At 48.2% G+C, this 25341-nt stretch overlaps 1 protein-coding gene across 4 annotated transcripts in view; it reads right to left on the bottom strand.

Annotated features, from left to right (window-relative positions):
* rbms3 (RNA binding motif, single stranded interacting protein) overlaps positions 1 to 25341 on the bottom strand; it is a 290727-nt gene that overhangs the window by 47604 nt on the left and 217782 nt on the right. For all 4 annotated transcript variants that reach the window (XM_035411964.1, XM_035411956.1, XM_035411971.1 and 1 more), the window contains 2 exons: positions 10599 to 10756; positions 8545 to 8624 (listed from right to left, as the gene is read on the bottom strand). In XM_035411964.1, coding sequence (XP_035267855.1) covers positions 8545 to 8624; positions 10599 to 10756 — 238 coding nt within the window. The remainder of the gene's footprint in view (positions 1 to 8544; positions 8625 to 10598; positions 10757 to 25341) is intronic.

Below are 25341 nucleotides of genomic sequence, written 5' to 3'. Positions count from 1 at the left end.
TAGCAAAGCAGAACTCCTGTACTTTTCTATGTTCACTGAAACGCTCACTGCTAATACAGCAGAGAAAAATTATGCACACATTGACCCACAATCAAGCTCACATTCACATGCACATGCATACACACACACACATGCACACACTCACATGCGTGCACGTGCAGACACACACACACACACACACTACGGGAGTCAATGGCAGCGACGGCTTTTGCACGGTGCACTTGCAGAAAGCTGACGCACCTGGGTTACTGTGTTACGCAGCTGTCATCATTATCTCGGGCAGAATCAGCACCTTGCTTTACCGTCTGTGTGTAATTATCAGACACCAGGCCTGTTCCAATGACTCCACTGCGGCCGTTAGTGTCTGCACGCGCGCACCACGTCAGCTTGACGAGGCCAGCCCCCCGTCCCTCCGTGCTCACACACCCACGGGGAGCCCCCCCACCCCCAGCTGTCCTGCCTACCATCTGAGGAATATCCCACTAAGCTTCAAACCAACACAATGAGAAAAGGAGGTACGTGTGTGTGTGCTTGCGTTTGTATGTGCTTCTGTGTGTTTGCGTGTGTGTGCCTCTGCGTGTGTGCACGTGCGTGTGCATATGTGTGTGTGCATGTATGTGTATGGATGGGCGGATGTGTGTATGTGTGAGTGTGTGTGCATGTGACAGTGTGAGTGGATGGGGGCAGGTGGAGGTGTGTTGCGTGAGTGTGTGTGCATGTGACAGTGTGAGTGGATGGGAGCAGGTGGAGGTGTGTTGTGTGAGTGTGTGTGCATGTGACAGTGTGAGTGGATGGGGGCAGGTGGAGGTGTGTTGCGTGAGTGTGTGTGCATGTGACAGTGTGAGTGGATGGGGGCAGGTGGAGGTGTGTTGTGTGAGTGTGTGTGCATGTGACAGTGTGAGTGGATGGGGGCAGGTGGAGGTGTGTTGAGTTTTGGGTTGAGGGCTAGGCTTGATCTGGACTTCACAGCAGGTGCCTCACATCAAGGCCAAGGTCAGGTATTCAGGTTCTGTGAATTGGAGCCCACACCCCAGTATGGGCCCACAGCATTCCAGGAGCACTTCTGCCCTGATGCAACACAAGCTGCAGAGGTGGGGGGGGGGTGTTGGTGGTGTTTGGGGGGGGGGGGGGGTATTGGCATGCCATACATTCTTTCCCTTTATCATGCTGAGTCCCATTGGATGTGGAAATATTTTCACACATTTTATGCTACAATGGTGCGTGTATAATGATTTGCTAACATCTTTATGCTGCATTGTTAGGTGGGAAATAATTTTCTATTATATTTACACTGCATTATTGGGTGGATAATGATTAGCTAATATCTGTATGCTGCAATGTTGGGTAGATATTTTATTTGCTAATATCTTCCTACTGCATTGTAGGGTGAATAATGATCAGCTATTCTCTTAACTCTGTGTGTATGTGCATGAATACACTATACAGGTAGTGAACAAACTTTAAACATCCACATTTACTAGTACTGACCATACATCTACATGTATGGTCAGTACTGCCAGCATTTCCTGTGCCATAGAGCCTTCAGGAGGAATATGACACCACTCCTCCACAGGAAAGTCAATCAAGCCAGTGGTGTTTGATAGACGTGGAAATGCTGTGTCAGGTGTTCTTCCACAGGATCCTGAAAATGCTAATGCGAAAGATGAATGGAACAATCTCTCACGATTCTGCCTCTCGGCGTCTCTATTGTCTAAATCAAAGACGGATAGCTGCAGTGCATTCCTGGTCTGCCGAAGATCAAAGACACTTTAATGATACGGATCTCACAGGAAGTGGACAGCTACACGCAGTGAAAGTTCCTGCAGCTCTAGGATCTCATGAGATGCGACCGGGTGCAAGCAAATAGAGCGACGGTATATTCAGGAACCCTTAAGCTAGCGACGTCCACAAAGCGCCCATAAATGTACCCGAATAAGCCGCAAGGCTTTGTCAGGAAGGGGTCAGTGAGCCCGTAGGGGACCCCACGTGAGCCTGAACCCCGGTAAAGCAGCGGCGTGAGCGCCAGGGCGGCTCCGCCCGTCTGAGAGTGGCCTCTCCAGGACGGGGTTCACGGCGCGAGGCTGGCGAGGCTGGCGAGGCTGGCGAGGCTGGCGAGCCGGGCGAGCCGGGCGGCTGCGTTAGCGCACACGCGGCCATCGATCGGCCTTCGCTCCCCAGCCAGGCGCGGACGGGCAGAGCTGCTCTGCAGTCCGCTCCAGTCTCGCTGCAGTCCAGAAAGAAAGAACAAAAATCAATGGCAGGCTATTTCTGAGTTTAGAACTTTGATATCAATGCTCCTTCCGCAAGGTTCAATCCATTACTGTAGCCGAGACCTCAGTATATTTATCCATCTTTTGAAGTCCGGGGCTTTTAGACGAGCGATATGTCAGAGCATATCCTTTCTTCATTTCCCTCCAGCGGCACTCTTCTGAAAAGAGACACGCTTGTGTGTTTGTTTCTCATCCACGCCAGGGTGGGTAAGACTCAAATGACATCCCAGCGCCTCAACTTGAGGTATCCCAAAATGCAGTGCAGGTGAGGAAGGCACCTAAAGATGCCACTGTGGAGATAAGGCTGCCAGCCACACTCCTGTCTTACAATCTCCACACCCTCACACATGTCATATAGGCACCAATCAGCCCTGCTCACTTTGGGGGGCCATTTGGGCATGGGAACACTGAGAGACAGAAGAGCTGCTCGTTTCAGCGTTGTCTCCTTGACATTATCGCAGGAGGTCAACGTACACATCAAAATCTTGAGATGGCTTTCCACTGACTCGTAAAGCCTCTTGTGAAAATTTGAGTGTCTCAGCATTGTTCCTGCACCCTGCTTTAAAGATCCGGGAGCTGGGATCCCCAGCCCTCAGATACACTCTCTCTCTCTCACACACACACACACACACACACACACACTCGCTCGCTCTCTCTCTTAATGGCTAGTGGGACAATGAGTCATCCGCTGAACACTCATTAAAAAAAACAAAACCAACGGCCAATTAGAGCTGCACAAAGGTGCCATTCAGCCTTATGGCTTTCACCAGAGCTCGAGTAAAGAGAAGCCTTATCCACACACACACACACACACACACACACACACACACACAGGCACACACACACAACACACACACAAGCACAGGCACACACACACACACATACACACACACAAATTACTACAAACACACATAGGCATAATTACACGCATGAAAACTCACTTACATACACAGAGGTAGGGACATGTACCCAGTCCCTTGGTTCTGTCATCTCCTCCTACTGTATGCTAAACTTGGCTAAAACGGAGGTGCTATACTTCCCAGCCAAGTCCTCCCCCTGCTTCACCTTTCATTCACCCTGGATGGCAGCACAGTGGCAACCTCTTCAACTGCCAAGATCCTTAGAGTGATAATGGACAGCAAACTCCTCTCCGATAGGGTGCTGAGATGAAAACATAGTTTGGAATGGCGGATATAAGCCAAAGACATTAATATAAATTTAATCTCCCAGTGACACTATTTAATTATGGCTTTGCTATGACAGATGAGTTTAACTGATAATTCCGTTTAGTGAGCTTCATAGTTACTAGACATTAGGAAGATAAAAAAGATGCAAGTGCTAAGTACTAAAAACATGTAGGCTTCTCGTTTTTTATGGTTGAAATATTGTTTTAGCATATTTTTCCCAAACTGGCTTGTTACAAATAAAGGGGTTTCAGCACCTCAGACTGGCAGATGCACTACCTGGAGAAAAAACTGATCTCGAATGGTGAGTCTTGAACAAGAGATTGGTTTACTAAATGGCCATCCACTACTTAGTGTGCCAGGTACATATGATAGCAAATGTTTCTGATGTTCACAATCGTCCACTCTGATGTACGTCACATATCCACGTATGAAATCTGCTTGTGTAATCTGTGCATTTTGGACAAAACCTGAGGATGATAGGCTACTGCTTAAAGCTATTTCAGTTAGGTGGTTGTTTTGTCCATATATTTGTCCAGGTAAGGTTAGTGTCGGCTACTGACTGTCACAGCCTTGTTGTCATTAGCCAGCTAGCCAGCTCACCCTTATGGTGCGCACGATCACTGGCGACACTGTGTCACTGTGTAAAAGCTGTGTCACCATAGCCTGCGTCAGACGTGGATCATCTGTGAATGAGTATTGTCTGCGGTTTCCTGCAGCCTTGTGTGCCGGCCTACACAATGCCATGAACATTCTGAATTTTGCATCTAAGGGAAGAAATTACTTGGCTTATTTGGGGGTCAAACAACAGACTTGCGTTGTGCCCAGAAACAATTTACAGTAATCTGGCCCTCATTGGTATTATAATGTAACAAAAATTATGGGGGAAAAATAATCTATCACTAATAATTTACATTTCAAGACAAGTTCCATGCACATAATTCATTTTGACAGTAAGGGTATGGCAGGATGGCCTTTCTTAACCCAGAAGGAACATGTACTGTATTAGAAATTAGTAAGTAAAGTAAGTGCAGTTCACATTTTGCTGTGATGAAAATGCTCCTAGTGAATGCTTCTAGTTTGGCTGCATCACATAGAATGTGCAATAACTTCACACTTATCGATTACAAATGGGCCTTTGGTGTCTTCTTGGCGATATCGTATGCTGTGTTTCCGAGGCTAATGCGGACATTGTGCCCTTCTGTACATCGCTCTGGATAAGCTCTGCCCACTAAATCAGTGTGATGTAATGTAATGTGAAACAGCCTCTGGAGCTGGCGTGCAGCACGGGTCTCTAAGGATCTGAGAGCTGCCAGCGAAGGACTGAAGGACTGCCAATGACGCCATAGCTTTGTGCAGCAGGGCAAACCGCTCAGCCACTGACGTATTACAACAGGAGAAACCAGTCTGCCACTGACGTATTACAACAGGAGAAACCACCCTGCCACTGACGTATTACAACAGGAGAAACCACCCTGCCACTGACGTATTACAACAGGAGAAACCACCCTGCCACTGACGTATTACAACAGGAGAAACCACCCTGCCACTGACGTATTACAACAGGAGAAACCAGTCTGCTACTGACGTATTACAACAGGAGAAACCACCCTGCCACTGACGCATTACAACAGGAGAAACCACTCTGCCACTGACGCATTACAACAGGAGAAACCACTCTGCCACTGACGTATTACAACAGGAGAAACCACCCTGCCACTGACGTATTACAACAGGAGAAACCAGTCTGCCACTGACGTATTACAACAGGAGAAACCACCCTGCCACTGACGCATTACAACAGGAGAAACCACTCTGCCACTGACGCATTACAACAGGAGAAACCACTCTGCCACTGACGCATTACAACAGGAGAAACCAGTCTGCCACTGACGTATTACAATAGGAGAAACCACCCTGCCACTGACGTATTACAATAGGAGAAACCACTCTGCCACTGACGCATTACAATAGGAGAAACCACTCTGCCACTGACGCATTACAACAGGAGAAACCACTCTGCCACTGAAGCATTACAACAGGAGAAACCACTCTGCCACTGACGCATTACAACAGGAGAAACCACTCTGCCACTGACGCTTTACAACAGGAGAAACCAGTCTGCCACTGACGTATTACAATAGGAGAAACCACTCTGCCACTGACGCATTACAATAGGAGAAACCATTCTTACACATAGATATTACACAAGGAGAAACCATTCTTTCACTGAGATGTTACACAAGGAGAAAACACTCTTACACTGAGATGCTACACAAGAAGAAACCGCTCTTTCACAGAGACCCCTCTGTTACTGGAATATAAGAGGAGAAACAACTCCAACTGGGAAATTACAGATGGAGAAACCGCTCTGTTACTGATATACTACAACAGGAGGAACTCTTCTGTCACTGAGGTATTACAGCAGGCTTTTACCTGCATTTAGAAGAGCGTTTTTTCTCTTGGCAGGCATCTCAGTTGAAAATACATGGCCAGTGTAAATTGAAGGCCCTAGCTCTGGCACTGAAGAGCAGAGCATCCCCAATGACAGGGCCATGTTCTGAGAGAAGACCATCAATCTCAACCTTCAGCAGCACCAGCAGGGAACCAGGACAATCCTGGACTATATAAACAGCACTGGGATAAATTAACAATTAAGCCTACTTTGAAATGCCATTTACAATGAATAGCTTTCAGTATATTATAGAACACACCTAGCAGGCAATGCCAAAGTAAATGATAGAGTAGGACAGTCTAATATTAACCTTTTCAAGAATACACTTTCCTCTGATTCTCCCACAGTGAAGCAGCACAAACCTGAAGCAAAGACCAGTACAAACCGACACTGCTGTTACTGCAACAGTCTGCTATTTTCACTTAGGTAAGCAAGTGTGTTCCCCAGTAACATTTCCTGGTGAGAAACATCCTGCACTCTCCACCATGACCAGCTGGGAGAGCTGTGCCCTGGTCAGTGCGTGTAAAGTCCTATGAGGGCAGGGAGACCTCAGGGATTGGCTCGGGTGTGTCCCACTGTCCCGCAGGGCTCATCCCTCTCTAAAAACCAGACCCATCATACACAGGGCCTGTGGTCAGCCAGGACCCCTCCACACCGTTTCACTCAGGGTGGGGGAAGGGGGGGGGGGATATCTTATCGCTGACGGATCTTAACACTTGACACGCTGCATACATCAGCAATGTTGACGCCATGACAACCGCGCTGGTTGGCGAATAAGGTTTCTGAAATAATCGTGTTTGTTAGCGAACTAGGCTACCCATGCGTCAAGCATTTTTCCTGGCACACGGGCGCTTGCGCAAGCACGCGCACACGCACACGCTAATGCGCCGGTGCGCACACGCACACGCTAATGCGCCGGTGCGCACACGCAGGCCGAGCGGTGACTTTGGCAAGGTCACACCGCAGGCTGTGCGCAGCACACTCAGGGCCGGACTGTGAATGATGCGTCGGAGGAGGGAAACAGCGGCGCTTCGCCAAAATAAATCACCCCGACGCAGTGGGGAAGAAGCCTGCATTTGTCATCATCCAGCGGCCGTCTAAATTTAGCAGGAAAACAACGTCAAGATTCCCAGGAGCGACTGCGAAGAGATATAACGTCTCTCATCCCTCTGCATTTCCCACAGAGCAATGACAGCTTATCGAGAATCACCATAAAGCAAAAAATGGTTAATGAGAGAATTCATATTACAGACGCATTCCATCTTCAGTCGATCTACTAAACTCCAGAAAAGCATGAAAGCAAAGCTTAGTTGCAGCAGATTATGTGGGAACAGACAGAAGGCCCACTTCCATTTATGACTGAAGGAAGTGTCTACAGATACACCCCATAGGTTTACTGCAAGCCAAATGCACTGAACCAGTATGTTTTAAACAAAGATGCCAGCAGTGGGAATGGGTGGAAAATGTACCTCTCAGGGCTATCAAAGCTACATTAGCTAAAGAATCAAATACTTCCAAAATAAGGCTGTTGGACAGCGTGTCCAGCTCAATCGTTAGACCTTGGTGCAGTGATACGCCCCGCAGTCTGGAACCCAATCCTGGTGCGCAGGAGCCAACCGTGGCAGGCAGCCCTGAAACGCGGTGCGGAGCTGGCCCTAGTGGTGCCCAGGAGGGTGTTCATCCTGGGACCCGACTGGGCACCTGCAGCCTGCTTGCGTCAGTGCAGACTGGGCCCCGGTGTGTGAACTTCAGCTGGGAGGGAGGGAGCGAGTGAGAGTGCGAGTGAACATGTCAGTGAGCGAGTGAGTCAAGGGAGTGGGTGAGAAATTGAAAGGGTAAGCGAGAAAGGGTGGGTCGCTGCAGCGTCCTTCAGTCAAAACCCTACAGTGAACTTGACCCTTTCCTCAGTTATTTTGGGACGTGCCTCCATTGTCCTGCAGCTGAACAGGCAGGGCACTCCCTGCGTGAGGTAAAGGCTCCACTCCAATTACATGCAGGTCTAAGGGGCAGTGACGGAGAGAGAAACTCATTCTTTGGAAAAATCAACATAAATGAGTGATTTACTTTTACCAGGGCCTGCTATGTAGCCCAGCGGCAGGACACAGGAGTGGTTTGATATTACAGCGAAATGACATTTACAGGGAGCTTTTAAATTTACCCAGTTCAGAGTCTCCGTGGGCCCTGAAAACTTCACGCCCCTGACTCAGTCTCAAAATGACATCCTGCAGGTTCCGCAGCTCAATGTACTGCAAAATGGAGTTTAATAATTGGGACGCATAGCAAACGGGCCCAATTCTGCTGTAAATTGGATTGCCTTGCATCAAATTTTTTTATTTGCACAGAAGACATCCTTGTTCATTTACAACTTTGGCAGAATTTTAAACTACAGCAGTCTTCCCTTACCTGTTATTACACTGAGTAGCTCCCACAAGAGCTCCCTCAAGGTAACGACAATACCTTCCCTTTGCCACTAGATGGCAACAAAAAAACAACAGGTAGAAGCTACCTCTTAACACTGCTTTTTTTAAAATGGCATTTACTTACTAAAATAGTTGAACAGCCTTCAGTGAACTCAGAACAGAAAATCACATCCAAAACAAACCAAAAACTGGAAGACAAACAGCAGCACACTTACTGGGGATGCTGGGAGGAGTTTTCAGATATTTCCCATTAAAATGCTGAATCACCACTTCACATTTTTCAGTGGACTCCATTCTGCAAGGAAAGAGAACTTCGATCAAAGCATCTTTCACACAGAGGGAGGTACTTGCTGTGTGTGTGTGTATGCGTGTGTGTGTGTGTGCGTGTGTTTGTGTGCGTGCGTGTGCATATATTGTGTGTGTGTGCATGTGTGTGTGTAAGCATTTTAGTGTGTGTTTGTGTGTGTTTGAGCATGTGAGTGTGTATGTGTGTGTGGGTGTGTGTGTGCACATGTACGCATGTATACACTACGTGCGGGTCTGTGTTTGAATGTGTGGATTTTTTCGGAAGTTTGCCAGGCATAAAAGAAGACTGCGATTTTGATTAATTTCAGGTAGTGCAATGGAATGAAAGAAATGAAGTCAATATTCTGCTTACTCCTTGAATGTTACATATCACAAAGATTGATGGAGGGATTGATACAAGGAAAAATGTCAGTCCCTAACCTCAGCATTCCCTTGATTTTTTGTACAGACTTGACAAGCAAACAGGAGTGGTTTGTTAAAAGTCTGAACTTGACAAAGGAGAGGGAGAGAGAGAGAGAGAGGTTGGAGGAAACAAGCACAGAAAGACAAAAGGGGAGAAAAAGAGAGAGGGAGAGAGAGAGACACACTTGCAATGAGTTCCAGGCTGCAGTAACTTTCATTATGTTTCATAAATTTATGATCCATAATATGATTAAATCTAGAGAGAGACATGCGTAAACATGCATCCATGAAAACACACATACGTTCTAGCTTAATGAAACACATTAGTATGGATTCAGTCCTTTTTCCTTTAACATGAATTACAAATACGTGCCATATTTTTAAATTGATTACGGTAAGTGTTTTTAATGGGTTACTGTATAGACGATAGACCTACAGTACTAAATGTTTGTATAGAAGTTAACGAAGGGCTGTGAGTCTTTAGTCATTGGGGTTACTGTAGTTCTGTAGGGAACCCTGAAAAGTTCCAAAACTCTCTGTGCTGTATAGGAATGGGGCATACGCCGCCAAGCTGTAACTTGGCGGATGGCATACCTGCCTTCCCAATAATTTATGTCAGTCATTTCTTTGAAAATGACCTCCCAGCCTTTTGTCCCCTGGGCAACTCCAACAGTTTGTAATGGCCTTTCTCAATGGCCAGGCTGTGGTTACTATGCCAGGCTGTGGTCCTTCCTCTCCCTCTCCCTCTCCCTCTCCCTCCCTCTCTCTCCCTCTCCCTCTCTCTCCCTCCCTCTCTCCCTCTCTCTCTCATTCTCTGCCCTGTAGTAACCTACAGGGGTGTGGTTTAAGCAGGCCCACTCTGAAGAATAATGCTTAATGACATTAGGTAGTCTTGTTCAAAATAATTAGCAACCCGCTGGCCTTAATGGGGCCTGATAACGGTAATGGAGGGTGCAGAAACACTAAGGCTGGTTTACCTTCTCTAACACCCCCCTCTCTCCCCGAACATCTGTCAGCTCGCTGGCCCCACTCCACACTCAATTACCTCCCGTCCCTGCTGACCTGGACCAAACAGGTGGCCACAGCCGGGCAACAGGGCCACTCTGTCAGCGAGCGTCCAGTCCTGCCAACACACTGCACTTTACCCAGAAAAGCTGAGGAGCTGGCGTGGGTGTGAGGGTGCTCTCCTGAGCCCCATCGGTCACAAAGCATGCGTATATAAGGAGCACCTTCTGGGTACAGCTTGTGACCGTTTATGGATTAGCACTACAGATCTTTTATTTTACGCAAACTGACACTATATTCTGCACCCACAGGGATCACGCACATTACTACAGGAGAACAGGAGGAAATACAGCATGCTTATATTCTGACAGTGTAACTAACAATGTTAGCTCTATACAGTCAGGTCATATTAAGCCCTAATGGGTAGATGAGTAAATGAATATATCGTTGTGTTCACTGCATTGCCTGTCCAAACTGAGTGAATATGGGTGGTGAAGGGCTGAGTAGGGTGGGGCTGGGGCAGGGCAGGGCGGGGCGGGGCTGAGGCGGGGCGTACCTGGCGAAGCCCACCCCCCGGCTGACCCCGCTGGCGTCGCGCAGTATCCGCGTGGAGATGACGTGGCCGAAGGGCTTGAGCATGTTCTCCAGCTCCTGCTCGTCCATGGACACCGGCAGGTTGGAGATGTACAGGTTCGTGGGGTCCTGCTCCTGTTGCTGTGAGGGAAGAGAGGAGAGCCGTTTCACTGGGAACCGCCACAAGCACAAACTCAGACCTAAAAGGAGCCACGGCAGGGGGGAGATCTCTTAAGCCCCAAAATTACTGGAGCTGCCGGGTAGTCAGTGACTCCCTTGGATTTAACCAATCACAGTGTTTTCACATGGAGGGCAAAAGATTTTCGGCGGTCCATGCAAGTTAGTGATTAGCAGAACGTGACAGGAACCCGATTGTTGGGTTTGTGGGGCCTCAGTCTCCTGTCAGTACTTATTGAGAAATTAACAGCCTAAAACCACTGATGGTATTTGGCTGCTTGCCATCACCAGTGCGCATTTTACATTGAGAAGATGCCTATCACTCTGGGGCATTTTCTGTCTGGCCTACACTTTATGTCGCGAATAAGGCTATGGAACACAATGTAGTGTATACAGAATATGACTACTGTAGGCTGTAATATTATTCTTTGTGTACGTGGCCATTGTACATGCTATGTACAGAATATGGCTAACTGCACGCTGTATTTATTGCGCATTGTAAATATGCACAAATATACACAACGTGACATGCGTGGCATACAGCATAATGTCTAACTGTGCCTGTCAGCACTGCGCTGCATGTAAGTGAGTTCCGCAGGAGAACACCCTGAGTGGGGACATCGCTGGCGTTCAGCAGAGCCCGCCGCGTTTCCCGCCTCTGCTCCCCGTGGCGAGAGGCGAGCGAAGGGGAACGCGGGGCCGGGTAATGAGGGCGTTTACTCAGCAGTTAAAAACACGCGGAGCTGATAGCATCGACGCACGCAGGAATAATTAGTGACCAGGAGCGCAAACACTGCGGACCCCGCTCACCGAGGGCTTCATTCTAAACAATTACCAGGAAGAGGAGTTCCAGCCAGTCCGTTCATCACCGTTATCACAAGCCAGGGAGAGCGCGGTGGAATTGCAGTGACACCGTGGGAATAATTGCACCCATACATAACGCGGGCGGGCCGGGGCCCTTTTTATTGTAACTAGAAGATCTTTAATAACTGTTGGGCTCGGTTAGAGCCCCCCATAATCATTAGACACAGAGAAGCAGGGACATTATGGACACCGGGCTGCTCATGGGAGAGTGCTGGACCACTGGGGTGCTGGTCATAAGTGGCATTATCTGTGAGTTCCCCACTCTCTGTGGCCCTTTGATTAGGGTCTTTAACAGGCTCTCTATAGACTTAAGCAGCTCATTCTGTCCTCTGCAGAAGCTGCTTTACTGGTCACCACTTGGAACGGTGGGTTGTGCACCAGACCAGACCCCACACTGTGCGGGAGACCTGATAGGGAGGAGACTGAGCTGAACCCTGGAGTGGTGTGGAGCAGCTGCACTGGATGCACTTTCTCCTTCTGGGAGCTGGCTGGTTTGCTGTGTGCAGCTGTAGAGTGGAGTCTCAGATCTTCTCAGAGTCCCAATAGGAGACCACAAGTGCCAAGCGCTTACATTATACTGAGACTCTCCTGTCAGTTCACCTCACACATTATACTCACTATCATTACTGTTCCTTGACTGGTCCTTGACCATGGTTTTCATCGCTTTCTAGTTGTGGCATGTCTCCCCGTACTTGTCAAAGGTAAGAAATGACCGACATTCACAAACACAAGGAAACACTAAACAACAATGGCCTTTCAGACTCATCACACCACTCCAATCTCTCTCTCTCTCTCTGTCTCTCTATCTCTCTCTCTCTCTCTCTCTCTCCCCCCCCCTCGCTGGAATCTCTCTCTCTCTCGTCCTCTCAGAGGTACTGGCTCAGCAAATTCCACCATCGTCTTTCTCTGCACAGAGCCAGGCCTGTCTCCTCCAGAGACACACATGTAACTGTGCTGAAACACATGCAGTGTGCAGTCCTCATTCTTCCACATGGAAGACAATGCAGCTGTCTGCATGCAGCATAACGACCGTGCCTTTTCCCTGAAGACCCATTCAGACTCAGTTATAATGTCGTGACCTCGTGCGAGACACGGCCACACACAGACACGTCCCCCCCCCCGGGCCAACAGCACTGTGTGCAAAACCGGAGAGAGATTCCATCCTGATTCAGGCCCAACAGTCAAAACCGCTGATTCAAAATAAATATTATGCCACCAGCGGTAGAAAAGAGAGAAAGTGGTGAGGGGCACTGAGAGCCCATAATGCACTGCAATGTGCATTACTGACAGGAAACACATTCACACACATTTCCAAACCGCACAATAATGCTTACACGGTAAAAAATAAAAAATAAAAATACTGATGAAATAAAAATGTCGAGAATGTAGTTCCTCAGGTTATGCAGACTGAAACTGTGCCACAGCTGGGGGCTGTAGGTCTTTTTACTAACAGGATTTACAGTTTTTCATCCTTTGTCAGGGAGGGTAAGTTGTTTATGATGAAAAACAAGATTAAGGAATGCTTTTCTCCAGCGGCTGATAATGTGCTTTGGAGGAGAGCACATGCTTGTCTGCGCTCTCCCAAATCAATAGTGGAGGCTGTGGCAGGGGGCCCTGATCTATACCACTGGGCAAACAAATTGGGGGAAACAGGAGAAAAGCGTTAAGAAAGAATGCTTCTCTTATATCAGAGAATTTTTAGCAATAAAACAGGAAGCGCATCTTTATCTCAATCTTTTCTTTACTACCCCCATCTCTCCCTCTCCCTCCCTCCCTCCCTCCCACTCTCGCACTTTCTCTCTCTCTCTATGTCTCTCTCAGCCTCTCTCTCTCCCTCCCTCCCCCTCCTTCACACGCACGCGCTCGGTGGAGACCGGCGCTCCCTGCCCAGAGAGGCAGGGGAAGGTTAATGGAAAGCCGGCTCTTAATGGCGGGAATTAGCCGTCCTCCCCCCGGGGGGGGCAGGGAGGGAGCCTTCGGCCCAGCGTTTCCTCTTCCTCCTCCCGCTCCCGCTCCTGTCCGAGTGACGGATGGAGCTCATTGGAGGAGCCAAAGGGCTTTGCCAGTTATTTAATATTTCAGCAGTTTTGGTTCTGCCATGTCAATATATTTAACCAGAGAGAGGGGGGGTGGGGCGATGCAGTGATGGATGCCTGGCTATGGCTAATGAGCACTTTGATGCATTCTTAAAATGGCCTCGGCCGTGTAAAAGGCAGGGGGGCGGGAGGACGTACAGCGCTCAGCCAGGGGGGACGGCGGATTGATATGATTAACGGTGAGACAGCAGCACTTTTATGGCGTGTGGAACGATACGCTGTATTTCAAGACCCAGATGCTCTCTAGCTATCTCCCCTGCCCCTCCCCCCTCCGTCTTCTTTTTCTCACTCCATATATCCTCTCCCTCTCTTTCTCCCTGCCAGTCTGGTTCCCTCTCTCGCTCTCTTGCGAGGCTCTTTCTGTTCTTCTTCACGCTGTCTCTTCCTTTGCCCTCCTTTTCACGCGTCCGCCGCCTCGCTCCCTCTCTCCCCCCTCCAGACTCGCGGCATGGGAGCAGGATTAGGGCCCGCTCTAAAAGCTGGGTTTCACTGGCTGTTAAAAATGACAGGCCTCTGCAGGGGCTGCTGTTTCCAAAGCAGCCAGCCAGGGTCACTCCCCGGGGGTGGAAAACCTGTGACAGCCCCCCCCACCACCACCACCACATTGTCACAACACAAATACAGCCTTTTCCTGGCTAAACCTGCAGCCCTCAACCAATCAGGCTTCTGATTAGTTCATACAATGCAGCGACTAAAAGCATATGGTACAGTGGCTCCACCCATTACGAGGCTGGTGAAGCCTCAGTCTCCCATCATGCATCACACCACTGGATTTGGGTTCCTGATGGAGCAGCGGTACAAACAGCTTGCATAAACTCATCTTTTCTATCACAGAGAAACTGGTGGAAGGTGAACCCGGAGGACTTCATCATTGCAAAACAGGTGCTGTACTGCTAAAGGCCAGCACTCAAGGAAAACAAACATCAGCCGAGGCCCTCAAATGGGACCGTAACCGCGGCAGTGGAACATTCCGGAGTCAAATTTGATTACCCGATGATATAAACAACCATCCTTATTCTGTCTTGTAGAAACGAGCACCGCCCTCCATACCAGCCAAATGTCGTAATGAGCCTTCATAAAGCCTTAATGGGCTGCAGCTATCATGTGCGGTTATTATATTATTATACTGACACTGATGTTCTCCACTTTCCTAAGTTACTCCGGATAAGAGCATCTGCTAAGTGATGTGATGTAATGTAATGCAATGTAATGATGTGTGACTCACAGATTTTAATAAATCATAGCCCTTTTCTATGGTGAGCGAAGTCCTTGATTGGTCCAAATGAGTCAGTGACTCACACCACAAGGCCAATGCAAGCTACAAATCAAGAGCCAAATGGCAACGGCTTGTGTAACCCCGCTGCAAACGTAGCGATGACTTTGGGAGAATGCGAAGTCTGCAGAAGATGCCAGCCAGCTAAATAGCTAAGCGGCGAGTCTCTGTCAGTTCTGATCGTCAGCCAATCAGAACACGGATGTTCCCTCACACGCTGGAGCGAACAGCAGAAGTGTAGTGGCTGTAAAACCTGTTCCAGCATTGGGCTGCAGGGCCTAGCTGTGCTCTGTTCTGCCACAAACGCATGCATGCAACATGAATCAAAGCTCAGGGTGCAGAGCCAGCAGGGAAGTTCAGGGATCATAGGCAGGGGCTGCCTGCTTTGGCCGGTCTGTTTATTGTGCTCAGGTTCAGAGAGCTGCATTCACTGATCAGATGCTACACCCTAAGTCTCAGATCCTGCCCATTTCTGTTCATCATCCATCCATTAATGAAGACGAGGGTCAGGTTTATTGTAGGACAGAGCAAATAATTTATAAAAACAGATGCAACATCCAGCTTCTTTCCCTACATACAACTTCTACATAATAATATCAAGAAATTATACAGAAATAATTATGAGTTGTAAAATTATAATTCAAAATTAAAGTTATTGTTGAAGTGATATAACAAGCACCCATGTTTTGAAGCTTGAAAAGAAATGTCATAAAATTTGGTGAGACAGAATAACAGCAGAGGGTGGCAAAGTCTCATTGATGGATCATTTCTGGCCAGTGGCAACATGACAAATGTACAGCACCGTGTGACTGCTCATAGCGTGAGCCTGTTTCCCTTTGTTTCCACTGAGGGCTAATCGTGCTAGCTGCTGGGATGCATGCATCTGTGGGCTGGTACTGGCCCTGTATGGGCCCCACATCAGGAACTGAGAATAGCCACACACACACACACACACACGCATACACACACACACACACACACACACACGCACGCACGCGCGCACACACACACACACACACACACACATATACACACACGCACATGCACACACACACACACACACGCATGCACACACACACACACACACGCACATATACACACACGCACATGCACACACACACACACACACGCATGCACACACACACACACACACGCACATATACACACACGCACATGCACACACACACACACACACGCATGCACACACACACACACACACGCACATATACACACACGCACATGCACACACACACACACACACGCATGCACACACACACACACACACACACATATACACACACGCACATGCACACACACACACACACACGCATGCACACACACACACACACACGCACATATACACACACGCACATGCACACACACACACACACACGCATGCACACACACACACACACGCATGCACACACACATATACACACACGCACATGCACACACACACACACACACGCATGCACACACACACACACACACACACACATATACACACACGCACATGCACACACACACACACACACACGCATGCACACACACACACACACACGCACGCGTGCGCGCACACACACACACACATGCACACACACACACACGCATGCACACACGTGTGCACAAACACACATAACCTTCCAAATCTAATGCTCACTACTATTGAAGAAGAGGGGAGAAATACACAAACATTACCTAAGAACAAAGAGATGGCCAGTAGCCTGTAAAGGCACAAAATGTAATGGCCACTTTGTCTATGGTGAAAGGACATGGGTGATACTGGAAGTGGAAAAGTGCCAAATCTTGTCCCTCAAAGTATTCCTGCTAACGCCCGTCCAAACTTTCATTATTCAAATCCTCAAAAATATGCAGTTATTAACTGGTAAATGAAAAATATTCCACATATGAGGTCTGATAAACAGCTACACCCATCTACATTTTAATAACCCCGACATAACCCTCAACATATCACAGAGGGATTAGGCCGCACGTCAAGCGTGTAAATTGCCAGCACGATGTCACCCCAAACCGCTGTGAATTTCCACAAATGACGCATTCCAATTTAAAACGGGTCAACACGCATTCCACCAATTTTATCACAGCCCCACGCTTTGATTTGATTTCTTTCTCAGTGAGATAATATTAAAAAGATAAAAAATTCATACCAGACTGTTTTATTAACAGGGAAAACCTCCCCTCCCAGCTGCCTCTTCTGAAGGGAAACAGGAAAAAACACTCTGCGGCTGTCTAAGTGAAATGTTTACGTCCATTACCCCAATATGAAGCAGCTTAATCTGCAAGGAGAGTGAGAAAGCTACCATGTAATTTGCATTTATGAGGTCCAAAGTTCTTTAAATTAGATTTTTCCCCTAGAATAGCTGAAAAGCTTGAATACAAAATTTGTAACTGTCAAATACGCACATTATCTCTAAACCAGAGCCTGCGTTCTTTGGAAATGCTGGCTTTTATTACCTGATAATCATTCAGAGCGTCATTAAACTCTCTGAATCACTCCAAGCCCAAGAGCCAGTCATGTAGTGATGTCATTTCCTGAAGGCTGGATGGACATTGTCCACTGTCCCTCCATGCCTGTCGGGTGCACTCACTACCAGCCTCATTCTGCATGGGGCTGGTGGTACAAACATTCTGCTGGCAGTGGAGAAAAAATGCCAGCAGGCCTTTCCATGCCCCTTATCGCACAACACCCAGGGGCCCAGAAATGTCCAGAAACATCCGAAGACATTCCTCCCTCCAGGACCGCAGCAGGCTTCACCGGCCGCACTGTCTGCTGGCGTGCGCCTCGCCAGCTGTTTTCAACATAAACCCACACGGTCACGCACGCTTCCCTCAGACGCAGTGAAGACATACAGGCCGAATCAGAGGACGCATCGTGACTTAATCACGGGCCTTCAGATCCGGCTGCACACCGACGCCATGTGGATCAGAGGCTTCATGGGATCTCTCTGGCAGGTTGGAGTCCTGGGTGGACCATTCTGCTAGCGTGTTTGAGCAAGATGCAGGTGCTTCAGTAAATATCCATAACTATGATCTGCAAACGTTTAAAATGCTAATAAAGGCAAATACTTAGTGTTTCAGATTGATGAACGGGCTCTGTGCCATGCTATGTACCAAATGGGAGCTGCACCAAAAATCTCAGCAATTCCCCTGTTACTGTCACGGCCTACAGGCGATGATGGTTCCAGTGCTGTGTTTACTCCACAGTCTGTTTACTGTGAGCGGCAGCGTGGCTGAAACTCATGGCGCATTAAATAAAGTCTGCGGACGGACAGGGTCCTGTCTGCTGGGCCCAGCTCGGCCACGGAACGTTCTGGAAGTGCGGTCGCACGGTCCTTCATTACCTCACCGTTTCCACAGGACTTCAGCAGCTGTCACCTCAAACAGCCTGTGGGAGCAAGGCCAGGCAGGGAAGGGGTGGGGGGTGGGGGGGACACAGGAGCCCTTCTGGACTTTTTAAGCACATCATTTCATGTCTGAAATATTTACAAATACAATTTTTTGGTATATCGGTGGTATACCAGTGACCAATGGAAATAATGCCTTAAAGGGGTGACATAGCTCAGGAGGTAAGACCAATTGTCTGGCAGTCGGAGGGTTGCCGGTTCAAACCCCGCCCTGGGCGTGTCAAGAGTGTCCTTGAGCAAGACACCTAACCCCTAACTGCTCTGGCGAATGAGAGGCATCAATTGTAAAGCGCTTTGGATAAAAGCGCTATATAAATGCAGTCCATTTTACCATTTTTTTTTACCAAATATTCTCTCATTACTTCTTAGATCTGATACATCCAACTTAATAAGTATTAAGACCCCATTTTAAATGGCTTTCTGATGGAATAAACCACCCATTATAATGAAGTGTAGCTGAATTTTTTTTAGTCCAACCCATTAAGCCCTCACGATAAATCATTCGCACCTTTCTGTAACCCAGAGGTGTGCCGCTGCTCTCCAGTATTCCGCGTAGACGAGCAGAGCATTACCCAGTATCTCTATGTATTTAACAGCGACAGTATCTGCACAGAGAGAGTGTTCAAACACACAGCGCGCACGGGGTCAGGAACACACAACGCTCATGCAATTCTGAGTGTCTCCTCTAGAGGGTGTGAGCTCGTCTCCAGCACCTGGCCACTCGGGACAGACGGCCCTCTTTCAGTGCTGCTTGCTGGAGTCCACAGGCTTCCTTATCTGATGACTGCCTCAAACTCGCAATGCGGGCCTTCAAAGTGAAAACTTTGGCGAGAAGTCAAAGCTTTATGGGAGCAATGGAATCCCAACCTTTCATGTTTATGTATGAGTTTCTTTAAATGATTCTTTAAAAAAAATGCATACACTGAAAGTACACATAAATGCATACAGTAGGTGCGTGTAATAAGGTGGTAGTTAACACCTATCACAATTTTGATAACTGGACTACTACTATTATTGCTTTCGCAGTGAGAATATGTAAATGAAACAAGAACATTAACATTTCAGTTACACATATATTTTGGGCCTCCATAATCTTTGAATTGGCTTGAATCATGGTACAACTGAAGCAAAACAGAAAGAAATATGAAACATTCCAGCATTACCCACAAGCCATCCCACACAGCCCACCACAACACACCAAACCACACCTCACCCCACACCACACTTCACACGACCTCACCACACTGGCCAACAGCCCTATTTTACCTCCCATAATCCCCTCTTTTCCAGAAGTGTGAATGTTCTGCAAACCTCCAGCCAAGGAGAACACACTCTGACCTAAAATCCTGTATTCATAAATCACCTAAAATCCCGTATTCATAAATCAATGCGACTGGCTTCGTGCCACGTGCGTTTGCTGAAGGTAGCAGGTTCAATGGCAGGAAGTGGTGAGTGGGTGTTGCGGGGGGGTTTGGGGGTCAGTGGATTTTTTGAGGGGGTCAGGGGAGGTTGTGTTGGATTACTGTGTGGAGACTGAGCTGCAGAGGGGGGAAGCTTCTTTCTGTGACTGCACAGACCCTCAGCTCTATCCTGATAACAGATAAACACAGACTAATTTCACTTCTGGATAAATAAACAATGACAATAATTATAATATGCCTGTAATACCAGAGCGGCTGGTCTTTTCCGGAAGATGTGCTTTTAAACAGACTTGGTGGCAGTGTTCTAGAAAAGTCCCGTAGGCCAGCACACAGAGCCTCAGGAGGGTGTGGGGTGGAGGATCTGCTGTGAAAGAGTCTCTGTGAAGAACGATCCTGTAACCCCACCGCCAAGAGTAAAGAAGCCTGTCTCCCCTCGCCCGCCCCTCCATGCCTCATATCATTCCCCAAAATGCCCACAAGGACAAATACAGGAAATGTACAGGGAACGTCAGGGCCTCATGCAATGGTTTTTCAGAGGGGAAAATATACTTACTGTAGGTGTAGCCTAGTTTTGAATGGGTTTTTTGGTCCGTTTTCCATGCGAGTGTGTATATTTAACATTCAAAGCTCACCGGGTTTTGCGGTTTTGCAGACAAGAAGCAGGACCAGAAGCTGGCTCACTTCAAGGCCTGAACCTTCACACATGCCTAGCACCTCACACAACGGAGAACATCCACGCCCACGGGCCTGCCAGGACTCAGCCAGGAACCAAGCTGAAACCCAGCACCAACACGCAGACTCAAAGTGCTAAAAGTAATTACCATCCAAACAAGACGGCCGCTAATTAGACTGAAGCAGCAGGTGACAGGCAAGGGCACTGTCTATCAGCGCTGCGGTTAGGCCCGCATCGTTAGGAAATACTTCACTTCTCTCCAGTCCATTTCAAGACAAAATAAATAGACTTTAAGAAGACTATAAGATGGGAAAATTAATCATACATCTATACTGAGAAATTACCTGCTGAGAAAATGATGTTCAATTCCATCTCTTTGCATTTCCGTCTGATACTGAAGAGTCTGTCACATGCTCCCTTGTCAGTACTTGGACAAATCTGCACCTACTCTTTGTACACATGGGGCACGGATGATGGAATCAATGACATCAGAAGGTTTCTATGGCAAAGAGAAAGTAGACCTTGGAAAGGCCTATGAGTATGTTCTGTGGCTTAAGGTCTTTATCAACGTAGAGAAATGGAAGGCTTTGAAAATCCTATAACATGCATGCTGACATTTTGGTTTAGTGAAAGAGTTTTTAGCAGAAAAACACAGCTAATTAAAGGTTTTCTGAACTAAAACCAAAGCAGGGAAAAGGCAATATGTGCACACAGTAAACTGATGGCCATATGTGTATGCTGTGATGTACAGTTTCTGTGAGCCCTGTGTGAACTTGCTGTTCCTCCTGCAGCCTTCCCGCCCACAGTGCTCGAAGCAGCGTCAGGACGCGGCGAGAAGGCCGGAGACGGTGCCGCTTCCTTTGCTGGCGTCCTATTCGTAACACTCGCGCCGAGTGCCCACTGCTTGGCAACGCGCTCCTGAAAACGTGATTCGCTAATTAATTCTCTCGGGAGGGAAAATGGGCAGCTGTTAGGATGCCGCGCCGTCAGGAGAGGCCGCCTCTGGCCCCGCCTCTCGCCCCGCCTCTCGCTCACAGAGGCTCCTGAGCGGTGAGGCAGCGTGTGAAAGAGGCTGATAAACAGCAGCCATTATCGCAGCTTCGCTTCAGAGAGAGGATATTGCGGGTCAAAGGTCGGGCCAGATCAACTAATTGTTTCAATTACGCTAGAGCTCGCTTCGTTCCTCACTGGCAGCATCTCCAGGTCCCAGAAAATGGTCAGACATATTAAAACAAAATAATTAAAGCAGATTTTTAACTCCCACTGTGTTAAACTCGTTGCCCTGTGGACCGCACGTCAGACTCTGCTGAGTGTCAAGCTTATAATTATATTACTTCTGCTTATTCACACAGTGCGAGAGATTTAAAAACACCCTCGGAGATAGCGCTGAATTCGTTTGAAACTCATTTGAAGAGTCTCACACGCTCACTGCCTTTGAGCGCTCGCATTTGTACCTGTGTGTGCGTATGACTGTCGATGTGTGTGTGTATGCGTTACATAAGGGGTTATGTGCGTATGAGGGAGCGAGCTGGTGAGACTGTGACATGGGGGGGACGTGAGTTGGACCTGGGTTTTGGGGGCTGAGGGGATTCTGAGCATGGTGAGCTGAAACTGGAAAGACTACCACGCTTGCTTGATGCTCCAAAACAGGGATAATGGTATTTATTTTACCATGAGAACGGTTAACGTTTCGACCGCATCGGTATGAACGGGACCAGCGGTGACGAGGAGTCTGGCAGCAGGCGGCTGGGTGGAGTGGTGCACGATTACATGACATCACCAGCACCCACCCTCCCCCCGACCCCGCACCCCCCTGCCCGGCTGTGGCCAGGCCCTGTGTGTTGTCTCAGCTCTCAGTGTTTACACACGTCAGTCTGCGGCGGGCTGCAGGGCCACACAAACCACCAGCGGGAGGCGCAAGCGAGCCAAAACCTAGAGCCCTGGCAACACGATACGCCCTCTTAGCCCCGGCCCCTATCCGCACGCATCCCGTGATGCTCTCGCTGTTGTTCCTCTCACAGGGCCAGTGCTGGCAGACCAGCCGGCTCGCATGTGACGAGTGATGGGGCAGGCCCCACCCCCCCCCCCCGTTTCCCCCGGTTACACAGGCGGGCGGCGGTGCCCCTCTACTACAATTACAGTAATTGGAGTCAGATGAGGACGGTTTAATTGGGGAGGAATGCAGACGGGGCTACGGGGCTTTTCCGTACGGGACGCCGGCAGGAGGAGGAGGAGGAGGAGGAGGAGGAGGCGTGTGCGTGATCCGCGGTAGAAACCGCGTTCCTGAGAGTGCCCCGCTGCACCTGAGCGCGCTCCAACCCGCTGGAAACAAAAACAGGCTCAGCGCAGCCATGGAAACACCGCTCTCTCTCACACACACACACGTGTCCCTGCACAAACACGCACAGTAAAACAAGCATGCACACAGCCTTGAAAACAGCAAATAGGTCTGCGACATGTTGGCATGCAGTGTCTGGTGTGTTTGCACTTCTTCTTAAGTCACAGTCTCAGCAAGCAGGGGACACCCACTGCCAGTGTACAGCCATAGGTCTTGAGCATTATGTGAAGATGTGATTATATTCATTTAATAATGTCAACGTTGAAGCTATGCAGATGTATGTACCTTTTAAAAAATTTTTACACTATTTTAAAATTGCAATTACAAAATAGCAGCATTGGCGGTGAGGGAATAACTACACCTGTGTAGGCTCACACACCATATGCCAGCAAACACTGCAGACAAGCCAACTTTCTTATTTTGTTTTTTTGCAGTGCTAAACAAACAAAAGCGACTTTGAAATCATGGACGTCCATCTGTCGGAGTTCATGCTCCTTTACCGAGCCATTGTTGTTCACTATGTTTGGTGCAGCAATCACTGTCATTCCATGTTCTCCGATCACAACCACAGAATCTGAATCTGCATTTTCCACTGGCGTGGAGCGTCAGTAAACGAACAGAAGCTGCTATGAGTACACACGTTCGTATGCAGCGCTGTGTTTGGCTGTGGCTCCATTACGGCCGAGTTCACCCTCTTATCTATTAGGCAGTATTCCCAGCTGACGGAGGAGGCAAGAGCAAGAGGGTGAAATGGATGGGCCAATGGGATCAGCACACAATATGCACCCAGTGCTCATGGGAGCTGTAGTATCATGCAGTATCACCTCAAATTGACTTATGTCAGATGGCTTTTGTAAACTACAATGTTATTTTTCAGAGAAAATGCTACCAAAAGGACACACGCCAAAGTGGCTGGTAAGAGTGGCAGAGTTACACGCCACTGCCGAATTCTACCCGCATTTGGGCGGGTGTTAATGCCAAGCCCTGGTCAGAGCAGAGGAGAGCATGCTTAAAATTAAGGACTGCATTCAGTGCATGGTGAGAGGGGTATGGGGCGGGGTCTCTATGTTTTTTGATTGAGTGACATTGACAGGCACAGTTTTTATGGTGTGATCTCCAAAGCCATGAGGCTCTGCTCGAGAAGAAGGCTCTGTACTGGAAGGAGACTGTGTAATGGAAGGAGACTCTGTACTGGAAGGAGACTGTTCTAGAAGGAGGCTGCCCCCAGTTCATGTTTTGAGAGGCATTTGAAAATGTTTGTCTTTTGTTTAAAAGTTCCCGCAGGCATCACGCTGGTTATTAAAGAGACATGTAGAGGCTCAAAGCCGCGTCTGATGAGGAACAGAGACACAGAGCGGGGCAAAAACCTTCAAAACAACAAAAAAAAAAAACCAAATGATGAGCCGCTGCAGCTGCCTGCTGGGATCTGCACGGTTTTAACTACACATGAGCGGCTGCTGCACTTCTTTATTTGAAGGACTCAGTCAAAAAATGTAAAACATTTTTACCTCTCTTTGTCTTTTTCTGCAGTACAAAGTTTCACTGGGTACTCATAACAAGAGATTACGCCCCTTAAATAAACGCACTGCGCGTACGATAAAAACACGCCCGACTGTAGCTTGCCAGTAACGGAGGAGCAAGGCTTCGCAAACCTCAAATAGGGAGGAGCTATCGCACGCTACCAGCGATTTGCACCAGTTACAGTGGTTCCCTATGGAGACTGAGAGCACAGCGATCTTTTTTTACATGCTGTATGAAGCTGTGGCATTATGCGTTGGCTCTGTCCGTTGCTCTGGTTGTGAAGACCGGCCCTCCCGTCACTGCGTCTCACTGTCTGGTTGTCTGGCCTCATGCTCCTGTGTAGCTCTTAATTATTAAGTGTCATGGAAGTGAGCAGAGCATAATTGGCAAATGGTCATTAAAAAATGTCACCAAATCTAATTTGGCAATCAGATACCTCAGACAGGCTCATTCTGATTCTGAGTGAGGTACGGTAATGGAGGAGGGTTACTTGATTCAGCAGGTTCGCAAACACGATCCCCTGAGATTACCAAATGGAGCATACAGTATGTCTGCCTGTGAGAGGTCACTGTCTCCTGTCTTTATCCAGAAAACAGCTGAGCATAGTAGCGCAGTAGGCAAACATCAGGAGTTCTGCTGTGTGATTTACTACCTGCTTAATCACATCTCCTGAAATGGTAGTATCATGCATTAGTATCTAAGGCACTGCCACCCCTGCAGTTCCTTGGGCTCGATGGCTTGTTGTTCTTGCTCCTCTAACACATTTTCCTTTTGTTGCAGAAGGTAATTAGCACATCACAGGCCTGACACTCGCATGACACGGGCTAATTAACTTCCATCGCCATGCTTTTGCTCGCTTGTCGCTATTAAATCTTCCTCTCAAAACTTTAATTCTATGGGGAAAATATTTATCCACTAACACTTTAAAGACGTTGTAC

This window comes from Anguilla anguilla, chromosome 1, assembly GCF_013347855.1.
Source record: "Anguilla anguilla isolate fAngAng1 chromosome 1, fAngAng1.pri, whole genome shotgun sequence".
Lineage (NCBI taxonomy): Eukaryota > Metazoa > Chordata > Actinopteri > Anguilliformes > Anguillidae > Anguilla > Anguilla anguilla.
The sequence above is the reverse complement of the archived record's forward strand: the minus strand, read 5'-3'. Positions and strand labels throughout refer to the sequence as shown.